This window comes from Pelobates fuscus, chromosome 2 (assembly GCF_036172605.1).
Source record: "Pelobates fuscus isolate aPelFus1 chromosome 2, aPelFus1.pri, whole genome shotgun sequence".
In the NCBI taxonomy this organism is placed as follows: domain Eukaryota; kingdom Metazoa; phylum Chordata; class Amphibia; order Anura; family Pelobatidae; genus Pelobates; species Pelobates fuscus.
Window position 1 is genome coordinate 447,691,569 of NC_086318.1, and position 27,319 is coordinate 447,718,887.

A 27,319-nucleotide genomic window follows, 5' to 3' on the forward strand; every position below is an offset into this window, starting at 1 on the left:
ATATTAAAAATTAAAATAAAAAATGCCCCCCATTTTACACAAATTACATCTCTTCAGAAACACATACTATACAAACACACACTCTATATAATGCAGAGTGTGTGTTTGCGTAGTGTGTGTATATAATGCAGAGTGTGTTTGTGTAGTGTGTGTATATAATGCAGAGTGTGTTTGTGTAGTGTGTGTATATAATGCAGAGTGTGTTTGAGTAGTGTGTGTATATAATGCAGTGTGTTTGTGTAGTGTGTGTATATAATGCAGAGTGTGTTTGTGTAGTGTGTGTATATAATGCAGAGAGTGTTTGTGTAGTGTGTGTATATAATGCAGAGTGTGTGTTTGTGTAGTGTGTGTATATAATGCAGAGTGTGTTTGTGTAGTGTGTGTATATAATGCAGAGTGTGTTTGAGTAGTGTGTGTATATAATGCAGTGTGTTTGTGTAGTGTGTGTATATAATGCAGAGTGTGTTTGTGTAGTGTGTGTATATAATGCAGAGTGTGTTTGTGTAGTGTGTGTATATAATGCAGAGTGTGTGTTTGTGTAGTGTGTGTATATAATGCAGAGTGTGTTTGTGTAGTGTGTGTATATAATGCAGAGTGTGTTTGTGTAGTGTGTGTATATAATGCAGAGTGTGTTTGTGTACTGTGTGTATATAATGCAGAGTGTGTTTGTGTAGTGTGTGTGTATATAATGCAGAGTGTGTTTGTGTAGTGTGTGTATATAATGCAGAGTGTGTTTGTGTAGTGTGTGTATATAATGCAGAGTGTTTGTGTACTGTGTGTATATAATGCATAGTGTGTTTGAGTAGTGTGTGTATATAATGCAGTGTGTTTGTGTAGTGTGTGTATATAATGCAGAGTGTGTTTGTGTAGTGTGTGTATATAATGCAGAGTATGTTTGTGTAGTGTGTGTGTATATAATGCAGAGTGTGTTTGTGTAGTGTGTGTATATAATGCAGAGTGTGTTTGTGTACTGTGTGTATATAATGCAGAGTGTGTTTGTGTAGTGTGTGTATATTGTAACGGATCGCCTGGCACCCCGACTGGGTACCTCCGTTAAAGGATGCTCCTAGCGCTTCCTGAGGACTCCAAGCACTCTGGCAGACACCACAATCACCGAATCTGAGAAGCATATAAATCCTCTCAAGCCTCTGAATGCTGTAGACAGTTGAATAGGAACCATACGAATAGGTTTTCAATCCTAGCAGTCAAACTGGAACAGCATGCAATAAATCCTCCCCCAATAATGAGACGACACTTCACTTTGAGGGTAAAACAGGAACTCTGGACTGGCACATCCAGCCTGGCTTTTATTACAAGAGTACACATACAGGCCACACCCAGGGGGAGGTTGAAAATAACCAATAGCATCACGGGTGCAACCCACACATCCCCTCCCCTTAGTGTGACACATAATCCCATTATTCATACAGTTTAAAATATACTTTTTACCCAATATTTATAACTTCAAAACCATACATCACATTCACATAAAAATACATATCCACAATCAATCCATTCAGGGGAACAACATATTAAAAAATGGCATGAATCAGACCAGGGGTTCAAAAGTTAGTAATAGTATCTTTTAGAACCCCTTTTAGCATGACTTTCCAGCTCAGACCGGTTACCTCCCACAATCAGGGCCGGCCTTAGGCATTTGGGCGCCCTGTGCAAAAAATCTTCACAGCGCACCCCTTCCCGTTCCCCAGTCCCCCACTCCTTACCCCTTCCCACACACCCTGTCACACACACACAGGCAGACAGCCATACACACACACACACACAAACACACTCAGGCAGTCATACACAGACAGCCACACACAAACACACACACAGACATAGAACGTGACGGCAGATAAGAACCATTCGGCCCATCTAGTCTGCCCAGACAGTCACACATAGGCAGTCACACACAAACACACACACACAGGCAGACAGCCACACACACACAGGCAGACAGCCACACACACAGCCACACACAAACACACAGGCAGACAGCCAAACACACAGAGGCAAACAGCCACACACACACACACAGTCACACACACACAGATAAACATTCAAACACACACTGTCAGACAGCCACACACACACAGTCACACACAGACAGACAGACAGACACACACACTGGCAGACAGTCACACACACACACATAGGCAAACAGTCACACACACAGGCAGACAGCCACACACACACAGTCAGACACACACACTCACTAACAGACAAACACACTCACACACACACTAACATACACAGACACACACTAACATATACACACACACTAACAGACACAGACACACACTACCATACACACACACACTAACAGACACACACTCACCCACATTAACAAATTTTTTTAAATTTATTTAGACACCCCCCCCAGCCTCCTTACCTTTGGGAATGCTGGGGGGGGTCTCTTCCTCCCTGGTGGTCCAGTGGCTGCTGGGCGGCGCTGGCGGGCGGCTGGCGAGGGAGCACTTTCTCTGAGCTGTATGCTCAGCTCCCTCGCGCGCCGCAGAGTGAGGCTGGGAGCCGGAATATGACGTCATATTCCGGCTCCCTCCCAGCCTCACTCTGCGGCGCGCGAGGGAGCTGAGCATACAGCTCAGAGGAAGTGCTCCCTCGCCAGCCGCCTGCCAGCGCCGCCCGACCGCCCAGCAGCCCGGCATGTCTGTTAGCCGCAAGGCTAACAAGACATTTGCCTTGGGCATTTGGGGGCGGCTTTTTTTGCCGCCCCCTGGAAAATGCCGCCCAAGGCAAATGTCTTGTTAGCATTGCGGCTAACAGACATGCCGTGTGAGCTATGCGGCCTCAGGGCGCCCCCTGCAACATGGCGCCCTGTGCGGCCGCACAGCTCGCACACCCCTAAGGCCGGCCCTGCCCACAATGCCTCACAATCCCTCCCCTCTGGCCTGGAGATAATTGGGGAAGGAATCTAATTATCTCGAAGGACAGAGGCAAAACTCAATTACCCACATGGCAGACAAAAAGACAGTAAAAGACATAAAATTACATACTGATACATTTAACACATAAAACACACATTTCTACATATCCCCAGTTTAACCGAACACATAAATACCTACATAATATTTAAGACAGTATTACTGTGATATGTTACAAAGTCTTAAAGGGACATTATTCCCAAACGTCCCAATATGTCCACGGATGATTCTAAAAGGGCCAGCAGCAATATAAACTAAAACATGCCCAAATATAGTTCAAACGTACCAATTTTCCAGGGGCCATAGTCAGCAGGTAGGAGGCAAGCAGCCAGGCCCCTCCAATGTCCCGTGGCGAGGCGGTTTCCGCCACATATATAATGCAGAGTGTGTTTGTGTAGTGTGTGTGTATATAATGCAGAGTGTGTTTGTGTAGTGTGTGTGTATTTAATGCGCACACACACTACACAAACACAAACACACACTCTGCATTATATACACACACTACACACACACACACAGCTCCCCTGTCTAAACGCACTGCAACCACTACACGTGGCATGTATATTTGGTGCATTTACCTTTAGAAATTGTTTATTTTTTTCCAAATGGTAAATGTACAGAATATCGGCAAGTTATCGGCTATCGGTCTGAAAGTTGACAGATTATCGGTATCGGCTCTAAAAAATCTATATCGATCCCTAATTTGCGCAGTTCTTATGTTTATTTACAGTATCACACTATTGCTTTGTGTTTGTTTCTGTAGATTATCAGCTATACTCCTCTGCCATCTATATACATTTTCCTTCCATCTCCCTGCCAAAAAAACAGCCTCCTTCCTACCTCCTCCCTACCAGAATATTAGCCTCCTTCCCTCTCCCTACCAGAAAAACAGCCTCCATCTCTCCTCCTCCCTGCCAGAACCACAGCCTCCTTCCCTTCTCCTCCCTGCCAGAATAACATCCAGCCTCCATCCTCCTCCTCCCTGCCAGAACCACAGCCTCCTTCTCTCCTCCTCCCTAACAGAATAACATCCAGCCTCCATCCTCCTCCTCCCTGCCAGAACCACAGCCTCCTTCCCTTCTCCTCCCTGCCAGAATAACATCCAGCCTCCATCCTCCTCCTCCCTGCCAGAACCACAGCCTCCTTCCCTTCTCCTCCCTGCCAGAATAACATCCAGCCTCCATCCTCCTCCTCCCTGCCAGAACCACAGCCTCCTTCACTTCTCCTCCCTGCCAGAAGAACATCCAGCCTCCATCCTCCTCCTCCCTACCAGAACCACAGCCTCCTTCACTTCTCCTCCCTGCCAGAATAACATCCAGCCTCCATCTCTCCTCCTCCCTGCCAGAACCACAGCCTCCTTCCCTTCTCCTCCCTGCCAGAATAACATCCAGCCTCCATCCTCCTCCTCCCTGCCAGAACCACAGCCTCCTTCCCTTCTCCTCTCTGCCAGAATAACATCCAGCCTCCATCCTCCTCCTCCCTGCCAGAACCACAGCCTCCTTCCCTTCTCCTCCCTGCCAGAATAACATCCAGCCTCCATCCTCCTCCTCCCTGCCAGAACCACAGCCTCCTTCCCTTCTCCTCCCTGCCAGAATAACATCCAGCCTCCATCCTCCTCCTCCCTGCCAGAACCACAGCCTCCTTCCCTTCTCCTCCCTGCCAGAATAACATCCAGCCTCCATCCTCCTCCTCCCTGCCAGAACCACAGCCTCCTTCTCTCCTCCTCCCTAACAGAATAACATCCAGCCTCCATCCTCCTCCTCCCTGCCAGAACCACAGCCTCCTTCCCTTCTCCTCCCTACCAGAATAACATCCAGCCTCCATCCTCCTCCTCCCTGCCAGAACCACAGCCTCCTTCCCTTCTCCTCCCTGCCAGAACCACAGCCTCCTTCTCTCCTCCTCCCTAACAGAATAACATCCAGCCTCCTTGATACCAGAAAAACTACCTCATTTCCTCCTCATTCATACCAGAAAAACTGCCCCCTTCCCATACCTCCCTGCCAGAAAAGCCTCCTTCTCCCTCCTGTCTATTGAGAACAGCCAGCCTAAATCCCATCCCCACCCTGCAATAAGAACAGCCAGTCACCTTCTAACCTCATTCATGTCATGAGTGCAGCCAGCCTCCTTCTGTGCTGTCTTGTAATAGTCAGCTTCCTATTTAACCCCCTCACATAGCAGCAGCTGTGCCTCCTTAACCTTCCTTGTTCCTCCGTGCAGCCATGCACCATGTAGCCCCTCCCTGCAATCTAACCATTCCCACCGCTCAAGTACCTACTTAAGCTTTCTTTGCAGAAATGCGAGTACCTAGGCTCCAAGCACCTCCGTAAACACTTCTTGGAGCAGTGAACTGCCCTAGCCACTCCCTTAGCCGTGCACCTACCCATCGTCTCCCAACAGCCATTCACCTACCCTACCCCAAGCTCTTACTTAAACGGACAGTATAAACATCAAAACAAATTTAGTTTAATGAAGCAGTTTTGGTGTATAGATCATGTCCCTGCAGTCTCACTGCTTAATCCTCTGCCATTTAGGAGTTAAATCACTTTTGTTTCTGTTTATGCAGCCCTAGCCACACCTCCCCTGGCTGTGACTGGCACACACAGCCTGCATGAAAAAAATGGTTTCTTTTTCAATCAGATATTTACTTGTTTTAGAAGTGTTTATCTCTAACGCTGTAATTTGAACTTTAAACACACATAGGAGGCTTCTACTGGGTCTAGCAAGCTATTAACAAAGCAGGAGATAAGAATTTCTAAACTAAACAGAATGTGCAATAAAATAAGTGTAAAAATTAGATCTCACGTTACAGGAAGTGTTTAGGAAGGCTGTGCAAGTCACATGCAGGGAGGTGTGACTAGGGCTGCATAAACAAAGTTAATTAAAGGACCACTCTAGGCTCCCAGACCACTTCAGCTTAATGAAGTGGTCTGGGTGCGAGGTCCCTCTAGGATTAACCCTTTTTTTTATAAACATAGCAGTTTCAGAGAAACTGCTATGTTTATAAATGGGTTAATCCAGCCTCCAAATCCTCTAGTGGCTGTCTCACTGACAGCCGCTAGAGGTGCTTGCGTGATTCTCACTGTGAAAATCACAGTGAGAGCACGCAAGCGTCCATAGGAAAGCATTGTAAAGGGGTAAGGTTGTAAATGCTTTCCTATGAGACCGGCTGAATGCGCGCGCAGCTCTTGCCGCGCGTGCGTATTCAGCCGAAAGGGAGGATCAGAGGCGGAGAGGAGGAGGAGAGCTCCCCGCCCGGCGCTGGAGAAAGAGGTAAGTTTAACCCCTTCCTCACACCAGAGCCCGGCGGGAGGGGGGCCCTGAGGGTGGGGGCACCCTCAGGGCACTATTGTGCCAGGAAAATGAGTATGTTTTCCTGGAACTATAGTGGTCCTTTAACTCCTGAATGGCAGTGAGACTGCAGGGACATGATCTATACACCAAAATTGCTTCTTTATGCTAAAGTTGTTTTGGTGACCTTAGTGTCCCTTTAACCCCTTAAGGACACATGACATGTGTGACATGTCATGATTCCATTTTATTCCAGAAGTTTGGTCCTTAAGGGGTTAAACCCTCTTCATAGCCAGGCACCTCCTCAGCCTCTTACTGCAGGCATGTACCTATCTTACTGCTGTAAATGGAACATGAGGAATATATTGCACACTTGAGAATCTCCAAAGTAATGAACAGGAATAATCCTTGTAGTTGCTTTTTTATTGAGGGAAAGAAAAGAGATAATAGAAATCCAGTACTTTTTTCATTACCACCTTTTGTTTTATCCTATAACATGCATTGGGGAAGCAGCACTTGTATTATTTTTACCTTCCCTGCAGCCATGTTACTGACCTTACCCCTCCCTGGATCCATGTTACCCACCTTACCGATCCCTGCAGCCATGTTACCCACCTTACCCCTCCCTGCAGCCATGTTACTGACCTTACCCCTCCCTGCCGCCATATTACCCACCTTACCCCTCCCTGCCGCCATATTACCCACCTTACCCCTCCCTGCAGCCATGTTACCAACCTTACCCCTCCCTGCATCCATGTTACCCACCTTACCCCTCCCTGCAGCCATATTACCCACCTTACCCCTCCCTGCAGCCAAATTACCGACCTTACCCCTCCCTGCAGCCATGTTACCCACCTTACCCCTCCCTGCAGCCATGTTACCCACCTTACCCCTCCCTGCAGCCATGTTACTGACCTTACCCCTCCCTGCCGCCATGTTACCCACCTTACCCCTCCCTGCAGCCATATTACCGACCTTACCCCTCCCTGCAGCCATGTTACCAACCTTACCCCTCCCTGCATCCATGTTACCCACCTTACCCCTCCCTGCAGCCATATTACTGACCTTACCCCTCCCTGCAGCCATGTTACCAACCTTACCCCTCCCTGCAGCCATATTACTGACCTTACCCCTCCCTGCAGCCATGTTACTGACCTTACCCCTCCCTGCAGCCATATTACCGACCTTACCCCTTCCTGCAGCCATGTTACCCACCTTACCCCTCCCTGCAGCCATGTTACCCACCTTACCCCTCCCTGCAGCCATATTACCGACCTTACCCCTCCCTGCAGCCATGTTACCAACCTTACCCCTCCCTGCAGCCATATTACCCACCTTACCCCTCCCTGCAGCCATGTTACTGACCTTACCCCTCCCTGCAGCCATATTACCGACCTTACCCCTTTCTGCAGCCATGTTACCCACCTTACCCCTCCCTGCAGCCATGTTACTGACCTTACCCTTCCCTGCAGCCATGTTACTGACCTTACCCCTCCCTGCAGCCATATTACCGACCTTACCCCTCCCTGCAGCCATATTACCGACCTTACCCCTCCCTGCAGCCATATTACCGACCTTACCCCTCCCTGCAGCCATATTACCGACCTTACCCCTCCCTGCAGCCATGTTACCAACCTTACCCCTCCCTGCAGCCATATTACTGACCTTACCCCTCCCTGCAGCCATGTTACTGACCTTACCCCTCCCTGCAGCCATATTACCGACCTTACCCCTTCCTGCAGCCATGTTACCCACCTTACCCCTCCCTGCAGCCATGTTACTGACCTTACCCTTCCCTGCAGCCATGTTACTGACCTTACCCCTCCCTGCAGCCATATTACCGACCTTACCCCTCCCTGCAGCCATGTTACCGACCTTACCCCTCCCTGTCGCCATATTACCGACCTTACCCCTCCCTGCAGCCATGTTACTGACCTTACCCCTCCCTGCCGCCATGTTACCCACCTTACCCCTCCCTGCCGCCATGTTACCCACCTTACCCCTCCCTGCCGCCATGTTACCCACCTTACCCCTCCCTGCCGCCATGTTACCCACCTTATCCCTCCCTGCAGCCATGTTACCTACCTTACAGCCACCCTGCAGCCATGTTACCTACCTTACCCCTCCCTGCCGCCATGTTACCCACCTTATCCCTCCCTGCAGCCATGTTACCTACCTTACAACCACCCTGCAGCCATGTTACCTACCTTACAGCCACCCTGCAGCCATGTTACCTACCTTACCCCTCCCTGCAAACAGGCAACGGTCTAGCCTATATCTTCTTTGATTAGATTCCCATCATCTCTCCTGTATTTCTTGCAAAAAAAAAAAAGGGTAATAGGCGCTCGCTATAGTGAATTGTGAACAGGCAGCAGTATACAGAACATGGATTCCCAAAACCTTGTGAATAGATAACGAGAAAAGGGCGTATACCGCGCCTTATAATTATGCAAAATGCACATACATATATTCTCGAGTGTTTCCAATAGATCAGGACCTCGGAATAATAAAAATAAAAATAATAGTGCAATACAGTAGACTTATATCTTGAAGTGGTGAATATAACTATACACAATCCACTCACATTTGTATGAGCTATAACAGAGCTCAGCTGTGATGCGCTTGGACGGTACGATCCCCGTCTTAGGATATGTTGTTATAGTTGACACGGGTATTTCCAAAGTGCAGTATGCGTGATATATGTAAAAAGGAAATAGCAGCCAATGGTGAAGTACTTATGATAAAATAAATAATAAATAGTATGGTACTTGCAATTTCTAGAACATAAAACTTGCTCTAGTTACATAGTTACATAGTTAGATAGCTGAAAAGAGACTTGCGTCCATCAAGTTCAGCCTTCCTCACATTTGTTTTTTGCTGTTGATCCAAAAGAGAAAAAAAAAAAAAAAAAACCCAGTTTGAAGCACAATTTTGCAACAAGCTAGGACAAAAAATTCCTTCTTGACCCCAGAATGGCAGTCAGATTTATCCTTGAATCAAGCAGTTATTACCCTACATTGAAAGATTATATCCTTGAATATTCTGTCTTTGCAAGTATGCATCTAGTAGCTGTTTGAACATCTGTATGGACTCTGATAAAACCACTTCTTCAGGCAGAGAATTCCACATCCTGATTGTTCTAGTGTGAACAGCTTGGGTGGTATAATCCCCACCAAAGATATGCAGGATCCAGGATGCAGCAAAAAAGAATGAATATAAAAAGTAACTATTAAAAGTAAACTTTAATATAAACAAACAGATAAAAAACCATAAAAGGTATAAAGGAAAGTCCCACTTAACGCGTGTCGCCTCATAAGGCTTCTTCAGAAATGTGGTATAACCTCCTCTGGGATCCGTTTATATATGCTTCTAAATTGATGAATTGCTTCCTGGTGTGTCTCTTCCTGGTTCCAGTTGGAACGCATGCGTCATACCGGAAGTAATTATACATATTCGTTATAGGCATAAGGAATAGAGTAAATAAAATCGCTGAATATTAGTGTTATATATTCAATCATAGTGGGAATTATATACCGTATATACTCGAGTATAAGTCGAGTTTTTCAGCACATTTTTTGTGCTGAAAAACCCCAACTCGACTTATACTCGAGTTAATGTCTGTATTATGGCAACTTACATTGCCATAATACAGACCAGGACCGCCGGGCTCATTACAAGCCCGGCGGTCCTGTTGGGGGCTGGCAGAGAGCAGTAACTTACCTTTCCTGCAGCTCCTGTCAGCTCCCTTCTCTCAACTCCGGTCCGGCCAGCTCCTCTGTCAGCTCCCACTGTAAGTCTCGCGAGAGCCGCAAGAGACCGCGAGACTTACAGTGGGAGCTGACAGAGGAGCTGGCCGGACCGGAGGTGAGAGAAGGGAGCTGACAGGAGCTGCAAGAAAGGTAAGTTACTGCTCTCTGCCAGCCCTCTCCTAAACAGCCATTCCACTGGACCACCAGGGAATGAGAGCCCCCCTCCCTGGCCATGTATCAAGCAGGGAGGGGGGACGAAAATAAAAAAATATTACAATAAAAAAAATTACATTAAAATAAAATAAAAATTAAATAATAAAATAAAAAAATACTTAAATATTTTTTTTTAAATAATATTAAAATAAAAAAATTAAAATATTAAAATAACAAAATTGAAAATAATAAAAATGCCCTCCCCCCACGCAGTTCACACACACAAACACTCAAACACACACTCATGCAAACACTCACTCTGCATTATATACACACACACTCATACAAACACTGCATTATACACACACACACTCATACAAACACACACTCATACAAACACTCACTCATACAAACACTCACTCTGCATTATATACACACACACACACACTCTGCATTATACACACACACACACACTCTGCATTATATACACACACACTCATACAAACACACACTGCATTATATACACACACACTCATACAAACACACACTCATACAAACAATCTGCATTATACACACACACACTCATATAAACACACACACTCATACAAACCATCTGCATTATACACACACACTCATACAAACCATCTGCATTATACACACACACACTCATACAAACACACACACTCTGCATTATGTATACACACACACTCTGCATTATATATACACACACACTCTGCATTATATACACACAGAGTGTACGTATATAATGCAAAGTGTGTGTTTGTATGAGTGTGTGAATATAATGCAGAGTGTGTGTTTGTATGAGTGTGTGTGTATATAATGCAGAGTGTGTGTTTGTATGAGTGTGTGTATATAATGCAGTGTGTGTGTTTGTATGAGTGTGTGTGTATATAATGCAGTGTGTGTGTTTGTATGAGTGTGTGTGTATATAATGCAGTGTGTGTGTTTGTATGAGTGTGTGTGTATATAATGCAGTGTGTGTGTTTGTATGAGTGTGTGTATATAATGCAGTGTGTGTGTTTGTATGAGTGTGTGTGTATATAATGCAGTGTGTGTGTTTGTATGAGTGTGTGTGTATATAATGCAGTGTGTGTGTTTGTATGAGTGTGTGTATATAATGCAGTGTGTGTGTTTGTATGAGTGTGTGTATATAATGCAGTGTGTGTGTTTGTATGAGTGTGTGTGTATATAATGCAGTGTGTGTGTTTGTATGAGTGTGTGTGTATATAATGCAGTGTGTGTGTTTGGATGAGTGTGTGTGTATATAATGCAGTGTGTGTGTATATAATTATAAAAATCACAGAATTTCACAGCCCCAAGTTTTACCCTCGACTTATCCACGGGGCATAGCATATTTCACAATTGTTGGTCACAAAACTGCACTCGAGTTATACATGAGATCGACTTATACACGAGTATATACGATAGATGAATAATTATATCTGGTATTTTAAAATATATAGGTAGAAAAGATGATTGATGTATGTATAAAAAAAGTTTTTACATTAACAAACATAGAGTAATGAATTTCATTCACATAAAACCCATAGTAGAGCATAAAAAAACAATGTTATAAACATAATAAATCGGGAATAGGATACCAGGCTTTCCACCCAGTCATGCCCCCTGGGTGGAAAGCCTGGTATCCTATTCCCGATATATAGATGACCTTCTATTTGTTTGGAGGGGGTCTATTAGTTCAGCTAAGGATTTTATTTATTTTTTAAATAAAAATGAAGAAGGTATAGTTTTAACTGCGGATTTTAGTAATACCATGGTGACCTATCTGGATTTAAATATTTATATTAAAGATAACAAAATACAAACAAAAACGCACTTTAAAGATGGGAATGTAAATAACTATATAAGTACCGACCGCTGTCATAATAAAATATGGCTAGACAGCGTACCAAAAAGTCAAATAATGCGTCTTAAAAGAAACTGTTCAGACACATCTATGTTTTTTAAACAAGCTAATACACTAAAAGAGAGCTTTATACAAAAAGGATATAATGCTAATAATATTGAGTCAACAATTAATCAGACAGCTATAATAAATAGGAACCAACTTATACATAAAGTTAAAACCCAAGTAAATCAAAGTAATTCTGATTTTACCCTACCAATTGTATTAGACTATAACAATAAAAATAAACAACTGAAGAACATTATAAAAAAACATTGGCACTTACTGAAGGAGGATAATATCCTAAGAAAAATAATCCCTGATCAACCCAAAGTAATATTTAGAGGGGCACCGAACCTTAAGATGCATTTAACAAAAAAATTTACAAAGATGAGTCCTAACAAAATCAACAATTTTATGAATAAAAGAGGTTTTTATAAATGCAACTGTTGCATGGCGTGTAATAAAACAAAAACAACAAAAATAACTATTACTAACTTTAGGTCTAATAATACTGGTAAAATATACAATATCAAAGAGGTCATTACATGGAACAGCAAAAACGTAATTTACTTATTGGAATGCCCATGTGGCCTCCAATATGTGGGTAGAACTATCAGACCACTAAGAACACGAATAGCAGAACACTGCAGGAATGTAGAAAAAGGTCTAAAACCCATTCAGTACCAGCCGCAACACTGCAGGAATGTAGAAAAAGGTCTAAAACCCATTCAGTACCAGCCCATTGCTGCATGCACAGTAACGACCCTAAGCACCTCTCGTTTATTGGGATTGCAATTGTTAAGAATCACTGGAGAGGAGGAGATGTTGTCAAAAAGATTGGACAAACAGAAATGCAGTGGGTGTATCCGTTAGACACCCTACACCCGAATGGGCTGAATGTTGATTTTGATTTATCCAATTTTTTATAATATTTTTTTACAACTTCTATGAAATTTTCAATTTTATATTTAATTCTTTACTATCATTTTTATTTACAACATTCCTACCAATCTTTTTACAACAACCCTAGTTTTGTATGAATATATATATGTTTTTAGTCACAAGATTACTCTCTATGTATATTCTACCAATGCACCTTTGTATTGAACCACCTGAATGTACATCTGGATAAGGTTCACTCATAGTGCACTATAATTATACACACTTCTGGATATAATTCACCCTCAGTGTATTTTAACCCCTTAAGGACACAAGACATGTGTGACATGTCATGATTCCCTTTTATTCCAGACGATTGGTCCTTAAGGGGTTAATCAATATGTATCTAACATTATTATGTTTATAACATTGTTTTTTTATGCTCTACTATGGGTTTTATGTGAATAAAATTCATTACTCTATGTTTGTTAATGTAAAAACTTTTTTTATACATACATCAATCATCTTTTCTACCTATATATTTTAAAATACCAGATATAATTATTCATCTATATAATTCCCACTATGATTGAATATATAACACTAATATTCAGCGATTTTATTTACTCTATTCCTTATGCCTATAACGAATATGTATAATTACTTCCGGTATGACGCATGCGTTCCAACTGGAACCAGGAAGAGACACACCAGGAAGCAATTCATCAATTTAGAAGCATATATAAACGGATCCCAGAGGAGGTTATACCACACTTCTGAAGAAGCCTTATCAGGCGAAACACGTTAAGTGGGACTTTCCTTTATACCTTTTATGTTTTTTTTTATCTGTTTGTTTATATTAAAGTTTACTTTTAATAGTTACTTTTTATATTCATTCTTTTTTGCTGCATCCTGGATCCTGCATATCCTTGGTGGGGATTATACCACCCAAGCTGTTCACACTAGAGCAAGTTTTATGTTCTAGAAATTGCAAGTACCATACTATTTATTATTTATTTTATCATAAGTACTTACTTCACCATTGGCTGCTATTTCCTTTTTACATATATCACGCATACTGCACTTTGGAAATACCCGTGTCAACTATAACAACATATCCTAAGACGGGGATCGTACCGTCCAAGCGCATCACAGCTGAGCTCTGTTATAGCTCATACAAATGTGAGTGGATTGTGTATAGTTATATTCACCACTTCAAGATATAAGTCTACTGTAATGCACTATTATTTTTATTTTTATTATTCCGAGGTCCTGATCTATTGGAAACACTCGAGAATATATGTATGTACATTTTGCATAATTATAAGGCGCGGTATACGCCCTTTTCTGTTCTCCTGTATTTCTTGTTGCTGTGTATCATGTAGATTCCAGTTTTCTGCTTTGTGTTACAGGAAATGGGTCGGCATGACGATTTGTGGTCTCTCTTCTACATGCTGGTGGAGTTTGCGGTGGGACAGTTACCCTGGAGAAAGATCAAAGACAAGGTGAGGACCGGGGACATTTCGAAGTATATGTCATGGGTTTGGGGTGAATGAGCTCAGTATGCAGAGATTTGGACAGACGCAGTCTTTAAACTAAAGATCTTTCTTAACCCCTTAATGACCGCGGACATACAGGGTACGTCAGACCAAAAACGGTCAATAACGACCGCTGGCGTCTGCGGCTAATATAAGTACTGGAAACGATCGTGATCGCTTCCAGCTACTCTAAGGGTATTGCACGATGCCTCGATGTCGAGGCATCGTGAAATACCCCCCCTCACTGCCAGGCACCCGAGTGATCCCTCCATGTGGAGCCCGGCAGTGTAGAGCAGAGTTTTGGAAGCCTTCAGGCAGGCTTCCCGATGCTCTGCCTGTACTGAGTGCCTCGAGGGGTTAAATTAAAATAAATAATTTAAAAAAGTAAATAAATTTTCGAAAAACAATTAACCCTTACCCTCTCTCCCCATATGCTCGCCGCCGTTCCCCCGCTGGCGACCATTCTTCTTCTTGAGCCCAGACAGTCCCCCCTCTGCAATTTAGGACCCCCAGGGGCCATGTGATCGCTCTAAAAGAGTGGTCATATGGCCTTAAGTTCAATGTTTTATTAATCTGAATTGTATATGATGGATCAGAACACAATAGTCTAAGTTGGTGAAGTGAAATGAGAAAAATATATACATAAAACAATTTTTTAGAAATAGAAAACAGAAAATTGGCATGTGCGCACGTATTGTCAGGATATTTATATTGGCAGACATTTTGTGCCATGATAGAAATTAAAAGTGTATATTGCCAGAGTCACTCAGAACAGAGCGGACTCCATTTTGTATTTCAGGATAACAAAAACACATAATTTCTATCCTTTCTGTAACTAACCACTGAGCCTGAGCTAAGGAATGCATTATTATTATTATTATTGCCATTTATATAGCGCTAACAGATTCCGTAGCGCTTTACAATATTATGAGAGGGGATTAAACTATAAATAGGACAATTACAAATAAACTTACAGGAACAATAGGTTGAAGAGGACCCTGCTCAATCGAGCTTACATTCTATAGGAGGTAGGGTGTAAATCACATTAGGACAGGAATTTGCAATCAAATAAGGTGGGCTGCCCTTTAGGAGAGGGCAAGAGACAGGTATGTGAGGTAGGGGTTAGTCTTGGAGGCCATAAGCTTTCCTAAAGAGAAAAGATGCAAGACTAGGGGAGAGTCTGATGGTGATAGGCAGGCTATTCCATAGGAAGGGAGCCGCCCGCGAGAAGTCCTGCAAGCGCGAGTTGGCCGTACGGGTGCGGACAACGGACAGGAGGTGGTCACAGGCAGAGCGGAGAGACCGAGAAGGGACATACCTATGGATCTGTGAGGAGATATAAGAGGGGCTAGAGTTGTTCAGTGCTTTATAGGTGTGAGTTAGTACCTTGAATTGACTCCTATAGCATACAGGAAGCCAATGTAAGGACTGGCAGAGGGGTGAGGTGTGAGAGAAACGACTAGAGAGGAAAATCAATCTAGCAGCAGGGTTCATTACGGACCGTAGGGGTGCAGTACGGCTTTTCGAAAGACCAATCAGGAGAGGGTTACAATAATCCATGCAGGAAATTACTAGAGCATGGAAAAGCTCTTTGGTAGTATCTGGTGCAAGAAAGGGGCGGATGCTGGCTATGTTTTTAAGATGGAATCTACAGGATTTGGCAACATTCTGGATGTGAGGCTCAAAGGTGAGACCAGAGTCAGGTATGATGCCAAGACAGCGCGCTTGCAAGGATGGACTGATGTTGGTACCACAAACTTGAAGGGAGAGCGAAAGAGGAGTATCCGTATTAGGAGGAGGAAAGATAAGGAGCTCAGTTTTTGAAAGATTGAGTTTCAGAAAGCGGGAGGACATCCAGTCAGAGATGGAAGAAAGGCAAGCAGTGACACGTTGCAGGACAGCAGGGGAGAGGTCCGGGGAGGAGAGATATAGCTGGGTGTCATCAGCGTACAGGTGGTAGTGGAATCCAAAAGATGTAATACGTTTGCCAAGAGAGGCAGTATAAAGAGAAAATAGAAGGGGACCAAGGACGGAGCCTTGGGGGACTCCAACTGAGACAGGACGAGGGGAGGAGGTATCATTAGAAAAAGAGACACTGAATGAGCGTTGGGAGAGATAAGAGGAAAACCACGAGAGGACAGAGTCCAAGAGACCAAGCGATTGAAGAGTTTGAAGAAGGAGAGCATGATCAATGGTGTCAAAGGCTGCTGAGAGGTCAAGAAGAATTAGTATGGAGTAGTGGCCTTTGGATTTAGCTGCGATTAGGTCGTTAGTAACTTTGATAAGGGCAGTCTCTGTAGAGTGGAGAGGGCGGAAGCCAGATTGAAGGGGGTCAAGGAGAGAGTTGGAATTGAGGAAATGAGACACACGGGTAAAGACAAGTCTTTCCAGCAGCTTTGAGGAAAAAGGGAGCAGGGATATGGGACGGTAGTTAGAGGGGGTAGATGGGTCGAGGGATGGTTTTTTTAGTATAGGTACTGAAGGCACGAGACAAGTGGAGAGAGATCTGATAAGGTGAGATGGGACAGGATCGAGTGGGCAAGTGGTGGGGCGAGAGGAGCAAAGAAGAGCAGCCACCTCTTGGTCAGTAGCTGGGGATAATGTCTGACGGGTAGGAAAGGCATGATCTATGTGTGGTTGAGAAACAGAAAGGCAAGGAGGGGAGAATTCTTTCCTTAGTTGTTCAATCTTGTCAGTGAAGTAACATGCAAAGTTATCAGCAGTAAGGTTAGTTTGGGGGGTGGCCACAGCAGGGCGAAGAAGAGAATTAAAGGTTTCAAAGAGACGCTTGGGATTGCGGGAACATGAACTAATGAGAGAGGAAAAATAGGACTGTTTGGCAAGGGCAAGGGCTGCACTGTATGAACACAATATGAATCTATAATGGAGAAAGTCTGATTGGGTGCGAGACTTCCTCCAGGAGCGATCAGCACAACGGGAGCATCTTTGCAGGTAGCCCGATTTAGTATGCCATGGTTGGGGGCGGGTCCTCCTCGAGGTTCTTGTTTGGAGTGGCGCTGCAGCGTTCAATGCAGATGTAAGAGTAGAGTTATATGTGGAGATGGCCAGTGAAGGACAGGAGAGGGAAGGGATGGACAGCAGTCGTGAATCAATGTCAGCTGACAACTGCTGGAGATCAAGAGAATTAAGGTCCCTCTTGAGTTGAGGGGGGTTAGGCTGAGGTTGTGGGGTGAGGGGGTACGCGAGAGCAAATGATAAGAGGTGGTGATCAGAGAGTGGATATGGAGTGTTGCAGATATTAGTTACTGTACATGCATAAGTGAAGATTAGGTCAAGGGTATTGCCAGCTACATGGGTGGGAGAATTTGCCCACTGCGATAGCCCGAGGGAGGAAGTAATTGAAAGTAGTTTAGTGGCTGCAGAGGTCAAAGGTGGGTTTATAGGAATATTGAAGTCCCTGAGAATTAGGGATGGAATGTTAGAAGAGAGGAAATAGGGTAGCGAGGCAGAAAAGTGGTTAAGGAAGAGAAGAGGGGAACCAGGGGGACGGTAAATAACAGCAATGTTAGCAGAGAAGGGTTTGAAAAGGCGAATTGAATGTATTTCAAATGACGGGAAAGAGAGGGAAAGGGGGGTGGGAAGAGGTTTAAAGGAGCAGTGAGGGGAGAGGAGAACCCCAACACCACCACCTTTACATTCAGAGTTTCTTGGGTTGTGGGTAAGTTGGAGACCACCGAAGGACAAAGATGCAGGGGGGGCAGTGTCAGAGGGGGAGAGCCAGGTTTCTGTTATGGCTAGTAAATCTATTGAACGAGAGATGAAGTCATGGACAGCAGTGGATTTAGTTATATTGCAAACAGAGCGTGCGTTCCAGAGGGCAGTATTGAAGGAGGATTTAGAGGAACATGAGATGGGTATGAGATTAGTGTGGATCCTTGGGTTAGTATGTGGTGAGTTTGTTGAGAGGGGACTGGGGTTTGGAGAGACATCACCAGCTGCTAGGAGCAGAAGGATCGAAAGGAAGTGAAGGTGGGAGTAGGATTTGAAGGTTTTGTAGGAGGGTATGTATGTAGTGGATTTGGGAGGAGTTGGTGGAGATAGGCTGGAAAGGTAGGTGTAGAGTGCATGGGATGAATAGAGAGGGGAGGGGAGTAAGGTGGAAGTAATGATGATGGTGTTGCCAGGGACAGGTGAGCGAAAGGATAGGGATATTTTAGTAATGAGAGAAGTTAGTGTTAAAGTGAAAATTAGAAGGGAGAACATTATAGAAAATGTGTATTATATAGATATGTAGATCATATATACAAACACACAAATATCAATGAGTGTTTAAACCATTGTAAGGATGCAGTGTGTTAAATTCAGGTGAGGAGAGGTTTAGTAACTTGATTGGTGTGTTAAGGGAACCAGCTGATGTGCACTATCTATAAGTAAGTTGATGACCATGGGGTGGGGAGGGTAGGGTGGGGTGGGCAATCTTCCAGAGATGATACCTCTGCTCAGAAGATTCTGCAGGACTTGGTTGCTTGGGAGTGCTTGGTGTTAATGCTGTTTTAATGGGCCCGGTCTGAAATATAAGGTCTAAGGTCAGAGAAAAAATAATGTAATAAAGCACACTATTATGGGTGGGGAGACATGGGGCTATTGAGGTAATTAATTAGAGATGAAAAACTAAAAAGAGAGAACATTTGGGATAAATAGATAGGAAGGATCAGATAGGTGAAAGTCATAAACCATGAACATACATTTACTAGATTATCAGTGAGAGTAGTAACACTAGCTAAGCAAACAAACAACTAACAACGAGTCTTAGGGAATGAACATAAAATGACATGATCATACCAGCTTTAAGAAAAACAAAAACAGAAGATCAGGATGGGAGATATAGTTATCAATTAAGTAGTGATAGTATAGGGAGGGAGATGGAATAGAACACAATCTTAAAATAAGAGTTTAAAGGAAACAGTAATACAGGAATTCTTGAGTAGATCTTCCAGAGATGATACCTCTGCTCAGAAGATTTTGCAGGACTTGGTTGCTTGGGAGTGCTGGGTGTTAATGCTGTTTTAAGGGGCCCAGTCTCTGCTCTGAAGATTCTGCAGGACTTGGTTGCTTGGGAGTGCTGGGTGTTAATATACACACACTACATTCACTATACACACACTACACAAACACACACACACACTCTGCATTCATTATATACACACACTACACAAACACACACACTTTGCATTTAGTATATACAGCATTCACTTCACGCACACTACCCACACACTCTGCTTTCACTATATACACACTGCATCCACTACACACACCAGACAAATACACACATTGCATCCACAACACACATTACACAAACACACACTGCATACACAACACACACACTGCATCCACAACACACACACTACACACACACTGCATCCACTACACACACACTACACAAACACACACAGCTCCCTGTCTAAACACACTGCATCCACTACACGTGGCATGTATATTTTGTGCATTTACCTTTTTAGTTTTTATTTTCCAAAATGGTAAATGTACAGAATATCGGCAAATTAAAGCGGCTATCGGCCTGAAAGTTCACAGAATAAAGGTATCGGTATCGGCTTCGGCTCTAAAAAATCAATATCGGTCGATCCCTACAGCACCATGAACTTGGCATAATGATGTCTAATTATGTGCTCGCTCTACGCTTTCTAAGGATTGTCTCCTAGCACTTGCTGGTCCACTCCTCTCCTAACCTTCTTACTAGCAGGCTGAAACTCCTGTTATACAGTCTGGGACAGAGACAAAGTGTATGTAATGACAAAAGGGAACATGCCACATTGTCAGAGGGACTGAAGCAGCAAGAGTATTTGCATAGTGCACAAAGTCAGCTTTACATAAATTAATTTCATTGTCCGCTAATCCACACACATTTTGTTCCCCTACATTCCTCTTAAGTTTCCATACTTAAGCAAGAGCATGTGAAGAGTAGTAACTATGTTAATCCAGCCCTGACTGTTCGGATTAGTCAGTGACTATAAAAAGTGTATTTTACTCACTCTGACTCTTTTGTGGTTTGCAGGAGCAGGTTGGCATGATTAAGGAGAAGTATGACCATCGCATGCTTCTGAAACACATGCCATCCGAATTCCACCTGTTTCTGGAGCACATCTCAACTCTAGATTACTTTACAAAGCCAGATTACCAGGTATGTAGGTCTCCTTATTCTGCCTTGTCCATCTGTTGGTTCCTGACAACTTGCTCATTCTGGTGATTCATTAACCCCTTCCAGCTCTGTAACCATGTAGAAAGCACAGGAAAATGTAGATGATGTTGATCATTGTTATTTGTTAATCAGTTTGTTCATTTAATTGTGCAAAATTTCTGTATCTCACATACTTCTTGCCTGTATTGTGGAATGCTGGGAGCAAATTAGTTCAAGCTCTGATTGGCTGATTTGAAATTGTGGTTCCGTGCTGTCCACCTCAAATTAGAATAGCCACGGTATTCAACGGTTATTTTTATTATAACTTGATTAGATGGGCATTGTGGTTGATAGAGACTTAATTACGTTTATTATTTCTATTCATTATTAACCCCTTAAGGACGCTGGACGGTTCAGGACCGTCATCGGCATTTTTCACTTGCCGACCGACGACGGTCCTGAACCGTCCTAAATTTAAAATGTACTTACCCGATCGCCGTCGTTCCCCAACAGGGCGACCACATGGTCACAATAGGTGTCCTAGTCTCTGCCTGCAGGGGGACTGTCTGTGCTGACAGGCAGTCTCCCTGCATGTGTAAAATAAAAAAAAAAAAATTAAAGTTATAGTTAATAAAAAAAAAAATATTATAATATATGTGTATATATATGATATATAGACATATATTATACCTATATAATATATGTCTATATATCATATATATAATGTCATGCTAAGTGTATTTTTATATTAATATGTACATATATTAATATAAAAATACACTTATAATTAATTTACACACGTATATATATAATATATATAATAACTATATATATTGTATATATATATTATTATAAAATACGAATAATAAATAATTTAAATTAAATTAAAAAAATTAAAAATAATAATAAAACATTTAAAATAAATTATATATCTATACGAAATTTTATTCTAACTGTATTTTGATATTAATATATATATATTTATATCAAAATACACTTAGAATGAAATTGTATATATATCTATGTATATATAAATAAATAAAAAGAATGCGAACTATTCATATGTCCATATACAAAATTACATAAATAATTATATAAATATACACGTAGACTTCAAATATATAAATATGCATATATATTTAAATTCTACGTGCGTATTTATGTAATATTTTTACATAATTAAGTTATTTTATTGATTGCAATTTAAGGGACCTGCCTGCCAACCCAGGCCGAGAGTACAGAGAATTTAATTTGCTATCACTGTATTTTACCCTGTAACGTTCTACGACACCCTAAAACCTGTACATGGGGGGTACTGTTTTACTCGGGAGACTTCGCTGAACACAAATATTAGTGATTCAAAACAGTAAAACATATCACAGTGATGATATTGTCAGTGAAAGTGACTTTTTTTGCATTTTTCACACACAAACAGCACTTTTACTGATGATATAATTGTTGTGATACATTTTCCAGTTTTGAAACACTAATATTTGTGTTCAGCAAAGTCTCCTGAGTAGAACAGGACCCCCCATGTACAGGTTTTATAGCGTTTTTGAAAGTTACAGGGTCAAATATATGGGTCAAATATTTTTACATTGAAAATGGCCAGGTTGGTTACGTTGCCTTTGAGAGCGTATGGTAGCCCAGGAATGAGAATTACCCCCATGATGGCATACCATTTGCAAAAGAAGACACCCCATTTGCAATACCTTGGGTTATGTCCAGTCTTTTTTAGTAACCACTTAGTCACAAACACTGGCCAAAATTAGCGTTCAATTTAGTTTTTTACTTTTTTCACACATAAACAAATATGAACGCAAACTTTGGCCATTGTTTGCGACTAAGTGGCTACTAAAAAAGTCTGGACATACCCCATATTGAATACCCTGGGTTGTCTACTTTAAAAAAAATATGTACATGTGGGGTGTTATTCAGCGATTTATGACAGATAATAGTGTTACAATGTCACTATTGATACATTTTAAAAATGTATGTTTTGAAACCGCAATATCCTACTTGTACTTATAGCCCTATAACATGCAAAAAAATAGCAAAAAGCATGTAAACACTGGGTATTTTTAAACTCAGGACAAAATTTTGAATCTATTTAGCAGTTTTTTTCATTCGCTTTTGTAGATGAATAAAAGATTTTTCACATAAAAGTAAAAAAACATGTATTTTTTTCAATTTTTCATCATATTTTTTCATTTTTTAAAAATTAAATTCGATGAGATTATATAAATAATGGTATGTAAAGAAAGCCCCTTTTGTCCTGAAAAAAACAATATATAATTTGTATGGGAACAGTAAATGAGAGAGCGGAAAATTACAGCTAAACACAAACACCACAAAAGTGTCAAAAAGATGCCTGGTCGCAAATGTACAACATCGCAAAAAAAGTCCGGTCCTTAAGGGGTTAAGAGACATTATAGACACCTGGATCACTTCATCTCATTGAAGTGGTTTGGGTGCATTGTTCTTGTCCTCTTAACCCTGCATCTAGTGGCTGTCTAGTCACGCAGAGAATTCTACATCCTTATTGTTTTTACTTTAAAAAAAAAACCAAAAAAAACCTTTCCTTTGCCTTAGAAGAAATCTCATTTTTTCAAGTCTAAACATGTGACCTTGTGTCCTATGTATAGTCCTATTTATGAGTTTCGGACAATGGTTAGTTTTAGCCCCAAATATATTTGTGTAATGCTATCATATCCCCTCTGAGGCACTGGTTTTCTAAACTAAACAGATTCATACTTATTAACATTTCTTCATAACTGAAATGTCCTTCTATTAATTTTGTAGCCCTCCTCTGCACTTTTTCTAGTGACATAATAACCTTCTTCAAAACAGGTGTTCAAAATTGCACCGCATATTCAAGGTGTGCTCTTATTATTCATTTTTGAAGCGGTAAAATTATATTTTTATCCTGAGGATTAATGCCCCTATTTATACATGACAATACCTTACTGACCATAGCCACTGCTGATTGACATTGTATATTGCTTTGGCAAAATCCAAGTATATCATATCTACTGCAACACCCTGAAAACACTGCAAAACCTCCTATCACACGCATTAAAGTAGTATTGGTACCCGGATTGTCCATTTAAGTTAAACATGGCCTATGTTTCATAATATCATGCTGATTTTTGCTGATAACACTGCTCTTCTCAATGAATTCCTGAATGTTATCCCTTAAAGGGCCACTCTAGGAACCCAGACCACTTCAGCTTAATGAAGTGGTCTGGGTGCCAGGTCCCTCTAGGATTAACCTTTTTTATTATAAACATAGCAGTTTCAGAGAAACTGCTATGTTTATACTGAGGGTTAATCCAGCCTACAAATCCTCTAGTGGCTGTCTCACTGACAGCCGCTAGAGGCGCTTGCGTGATTCTCACTGTGAAAATCACAGTGAGAGCACGCAAGCGTCCATAGGAAAGCATTGTAAATGCTTTCCTATGAGACTGGCTGAATGCGCGCGCAGCTCTTGCCGCGCGTGCGTATTCAGCCGAAAGGGAGGATCAGAGGCGGAGAGGAGGAGGAGAGCTCCCCGCCCGGCGCTGGAGAAAGAGGTAAGTTTAACCCCTTCCTCACACCAGAGCCCGGCGGGAGGGGGACCCTGAGGGTGGGGGCACCCTCAGGGCACTATAGTGCCAGGAAAACGAGTATGTTTTCCTGGCACTATAGTGGTCCTTTAATAACCCTTCAAATACTTTCCCAGTCACAGACGTTAAGCTCACAGGTGTAATTTCCAGGCAAATACTTTGAACCCTTTTGGATTATAGGAAGCACATCTGCCTTCCTCCAATTTTCTGGAACAATTCCTGAAAGAAAAGAATCCTAAAAGATTATTTCCACACTTAGTTCCTTAAGTACTCATGGATGAATACATTGTACAGCGCTATGGAATTTGCTGACGCTATATAAATAATAAAATAACAATAATACCATAAGCCCTCAAAGCTTTGTTTACATTAACTTTCTTTAGTTGCTTTAGCACCTTTTTAAAATGTTACATTTTCAAAGTCTTTATTAACTAGCACATCCATCACATGAGCAGACCATCTGTATATAAAATTGTACCTGTATAATGTGAACTTACCGTGTCTGCTTTTATAAACTACCAGATATAAGATTTATAGTTGATTTATTTTTAAATCAGTTTTTAAATGATGCAATATTTTTAGATGTGTTTTTTTAGTTCGTTTTTTTCTTCAAAATATTAAAATTAAAATAATATATAATATATCAAAAATTTTCATAATTTTTCATGATATTAAATCTTTTTAAAAGCTTTTCCAAAAACATTAAATCAGTAGCTAATATTGGCCTCAAATTATTAAACTTTCCAGTGATTTATCTGTAGAAGCCACAACTAAAGGGAATGTGGGATTATGAGATTTTTTTGTAACTAAATCATTTGCAAATATTTTGTTACGGTATTGAATCATCTGGAATGATTATTAAACCCTTAACGATGAAATTCTGATCAGATCAAAACATAGAATTTGTGCTATTTGTCGGTTCAACTATAATTCACCTTTTCAGTGCACTCACACGTGTATCATTTTGTTCAGGAGGAACAGAGCTTTCATTTCACATCAAATATTTATATATGAAACACAATTTAAAATGAATAATAAAAGTTTTAGTAATTGAGAAATGTATTTATTTTCCAAATTCTGCATGGCATTTTAACTGTGAATGTCATAATACTGATATACTTTGCTGCACTAAAAATATTTGTGTTCAGCAATGTCTCAGGAGTAGAACGATGATCCCCATGTACAGATTTTCTGATGTTTTGGGAACTTACAGGGTCAAATATAAGGCTTGCCCCTTTTCAGTTTTTATACATTGAAATTTGCCAGATTGGTTTGCTGTAACTATGTTGCTTTTGAGACCGAATGGCATCCCAGGAATGAAAATGAACCCCATCAAGGCATACAATTTCCAAAAGTAGACAACCCAAGGTATACAAAATGGAGTATGTGCAGTTTTTCCAGTAGCCACTTAGTCCTAAATCCTGGCCAAATTTAGTGTTCATATCTGTTTTTTTCATTGTTCACACAAAATTTGCACTTTCACTGATGACATGATTGCCATTATATGATTTACTGCTCTTCAACACATATATTTGCGTTCAGTGAGGTCTTACGAGTACAACGGTAACTGCCATGTACAGGTTTTATGGGCTTTTGGAAAGTTACAGGGTCAAATATAGGGCTTGCCCATTTCAGTTTGCCAGATTTGCTTTCTGGGCCTATGTTGCCTTTGAGACCATTTAGGAGCCCAGGAATGAGATTTACCCCAAGCATAGCATTTGCAGAACTAGACAACCCAGGGTATTGAAAATTGAGTATATCCAGTCTCTTTTAGTAACTACTTAGTCACAGATTATCTAAGTTTCATGAGTAAATCAGTACTCCCCATGTGAGGGTTTTATGGGGTTATGGAAAGCGCAATGGCGCTGGGTCAGTAGTGTTTATTGGTGATGTGAGTGAAGCAGCCGGATGAATTCTGAAATATATCGGGATATATTGTCTGCTCAGACTCAGACAAATTTAGCGAAGTTTATTGGACGGTGCTTCAATGTGCAAACAGACAATGAATATTCTGCAGTGGTCGAGTCAATAACCCAGTCTCAACCTGATCGAGCATGCATTTCACTTGCTGAAGGCAAAACTTAAGGTAGAATGACCCATGAACAAACAACAACCGAAGACAGTTACAGTAATGGCAAAGCATCACAAAGGAGGAAACCAGAGTTTGGTGATGTCTATGCGTTCCAGACTTCAAGCAGTCATTAGGAAAATAGCAAGAAAAGAGGGGTGCACCTTCACAGAATAGTATATTAATGTTAAGTATCTAAATAATTAGTAGGAGTATATATAACATAAAACAATAAATAGTAAATAAACAATAGCCCAGGTGACTTAGCACTGATCCAAAAGGTCATCCACCAGCACTGGGAAGTTCTTTTTAGGCCAACATATAGGATGGGTGGTCGCAAGTAGAGGCTTGTACTCCGGTAGAATATGTAGAGGAGAAACAAGAGAAAAATGACTCCAATGGTATAGTATATAAAAAAAACACTGGGTACTTAAAATAAAATGATGAACTACTCACAATATCCAGAGCTTAAATCCAGCTCTGGTGTGGAATACGTGAAGTGGAATAATCCCCACTCAAGGATGCAGGATATGCAGGATTTCACAGTTTTCCAGGAATACAGGGTTTTTTCAGGTTACCAAATATGGCAGAGTAATACACCCAAAAGTAAAAGGGATAATATAATATAGTGCTCACTGCATCTTCACTTAAATGAATAAAAATATAAAATGTACTTACAATATACCGAGCAGACTCACTGCTCGGTGGATGGCGGATGGCGGATGGGTGGTATAATCCCCACCTAAGAATTATTTTTGCTTCTTAAAAACAGTAAAAAAAAACAATAAAAACGATGATGTCAGGTCAGGTGTATATATAGGGTAAAATAAAAAAAGGGGACCCTCTGTTTATAGGTGTGCTGCCTACATCTTCTCCATATCTCCTGTGGCGTGTTAGCGCTGACCCTTATTCTGATTTTCCTCTTTCAAGCAGTCATTGCTTGCAAAGAATTCTCCACAAAGTATTAAAAATTAACATTGTGTTGATGATTGTGTTAATTTGTCCAA

The 27,319-nt window shown here is 41.6% G+C and overlaps 1 protein-coding gene across 4 annotated transcripts in view; it reads left to right on the forward strand.

The window, feature by feature from the left end:
- TTBK1 (tau tubulin kinase 1) overlaps positions 1 to 27,319 on the forward strand; it is a 303,323-nt gene that overhangs the window by 192,413 nt on the left and 83,591 nt on the right. For all 4 annotated transcript variants that reach the window (XM_063444162.1, XM_063444163.1, XM_063444161.1 and 1 more), the window contains 2 exons: positions 14,357 to 14,449; positions 20,517 to 20,642. In XM_063444162.1, the coding sequence (XP_063300232.1) occupies positions 14,357 to 14,449; positions 20,517 to 20,642 (219 nt within the window). The remainder of the gene's footprint in view (positions 1 to 14,356; positions 14,450 to 20,516; positions 20,643 to 27,319) is intronic.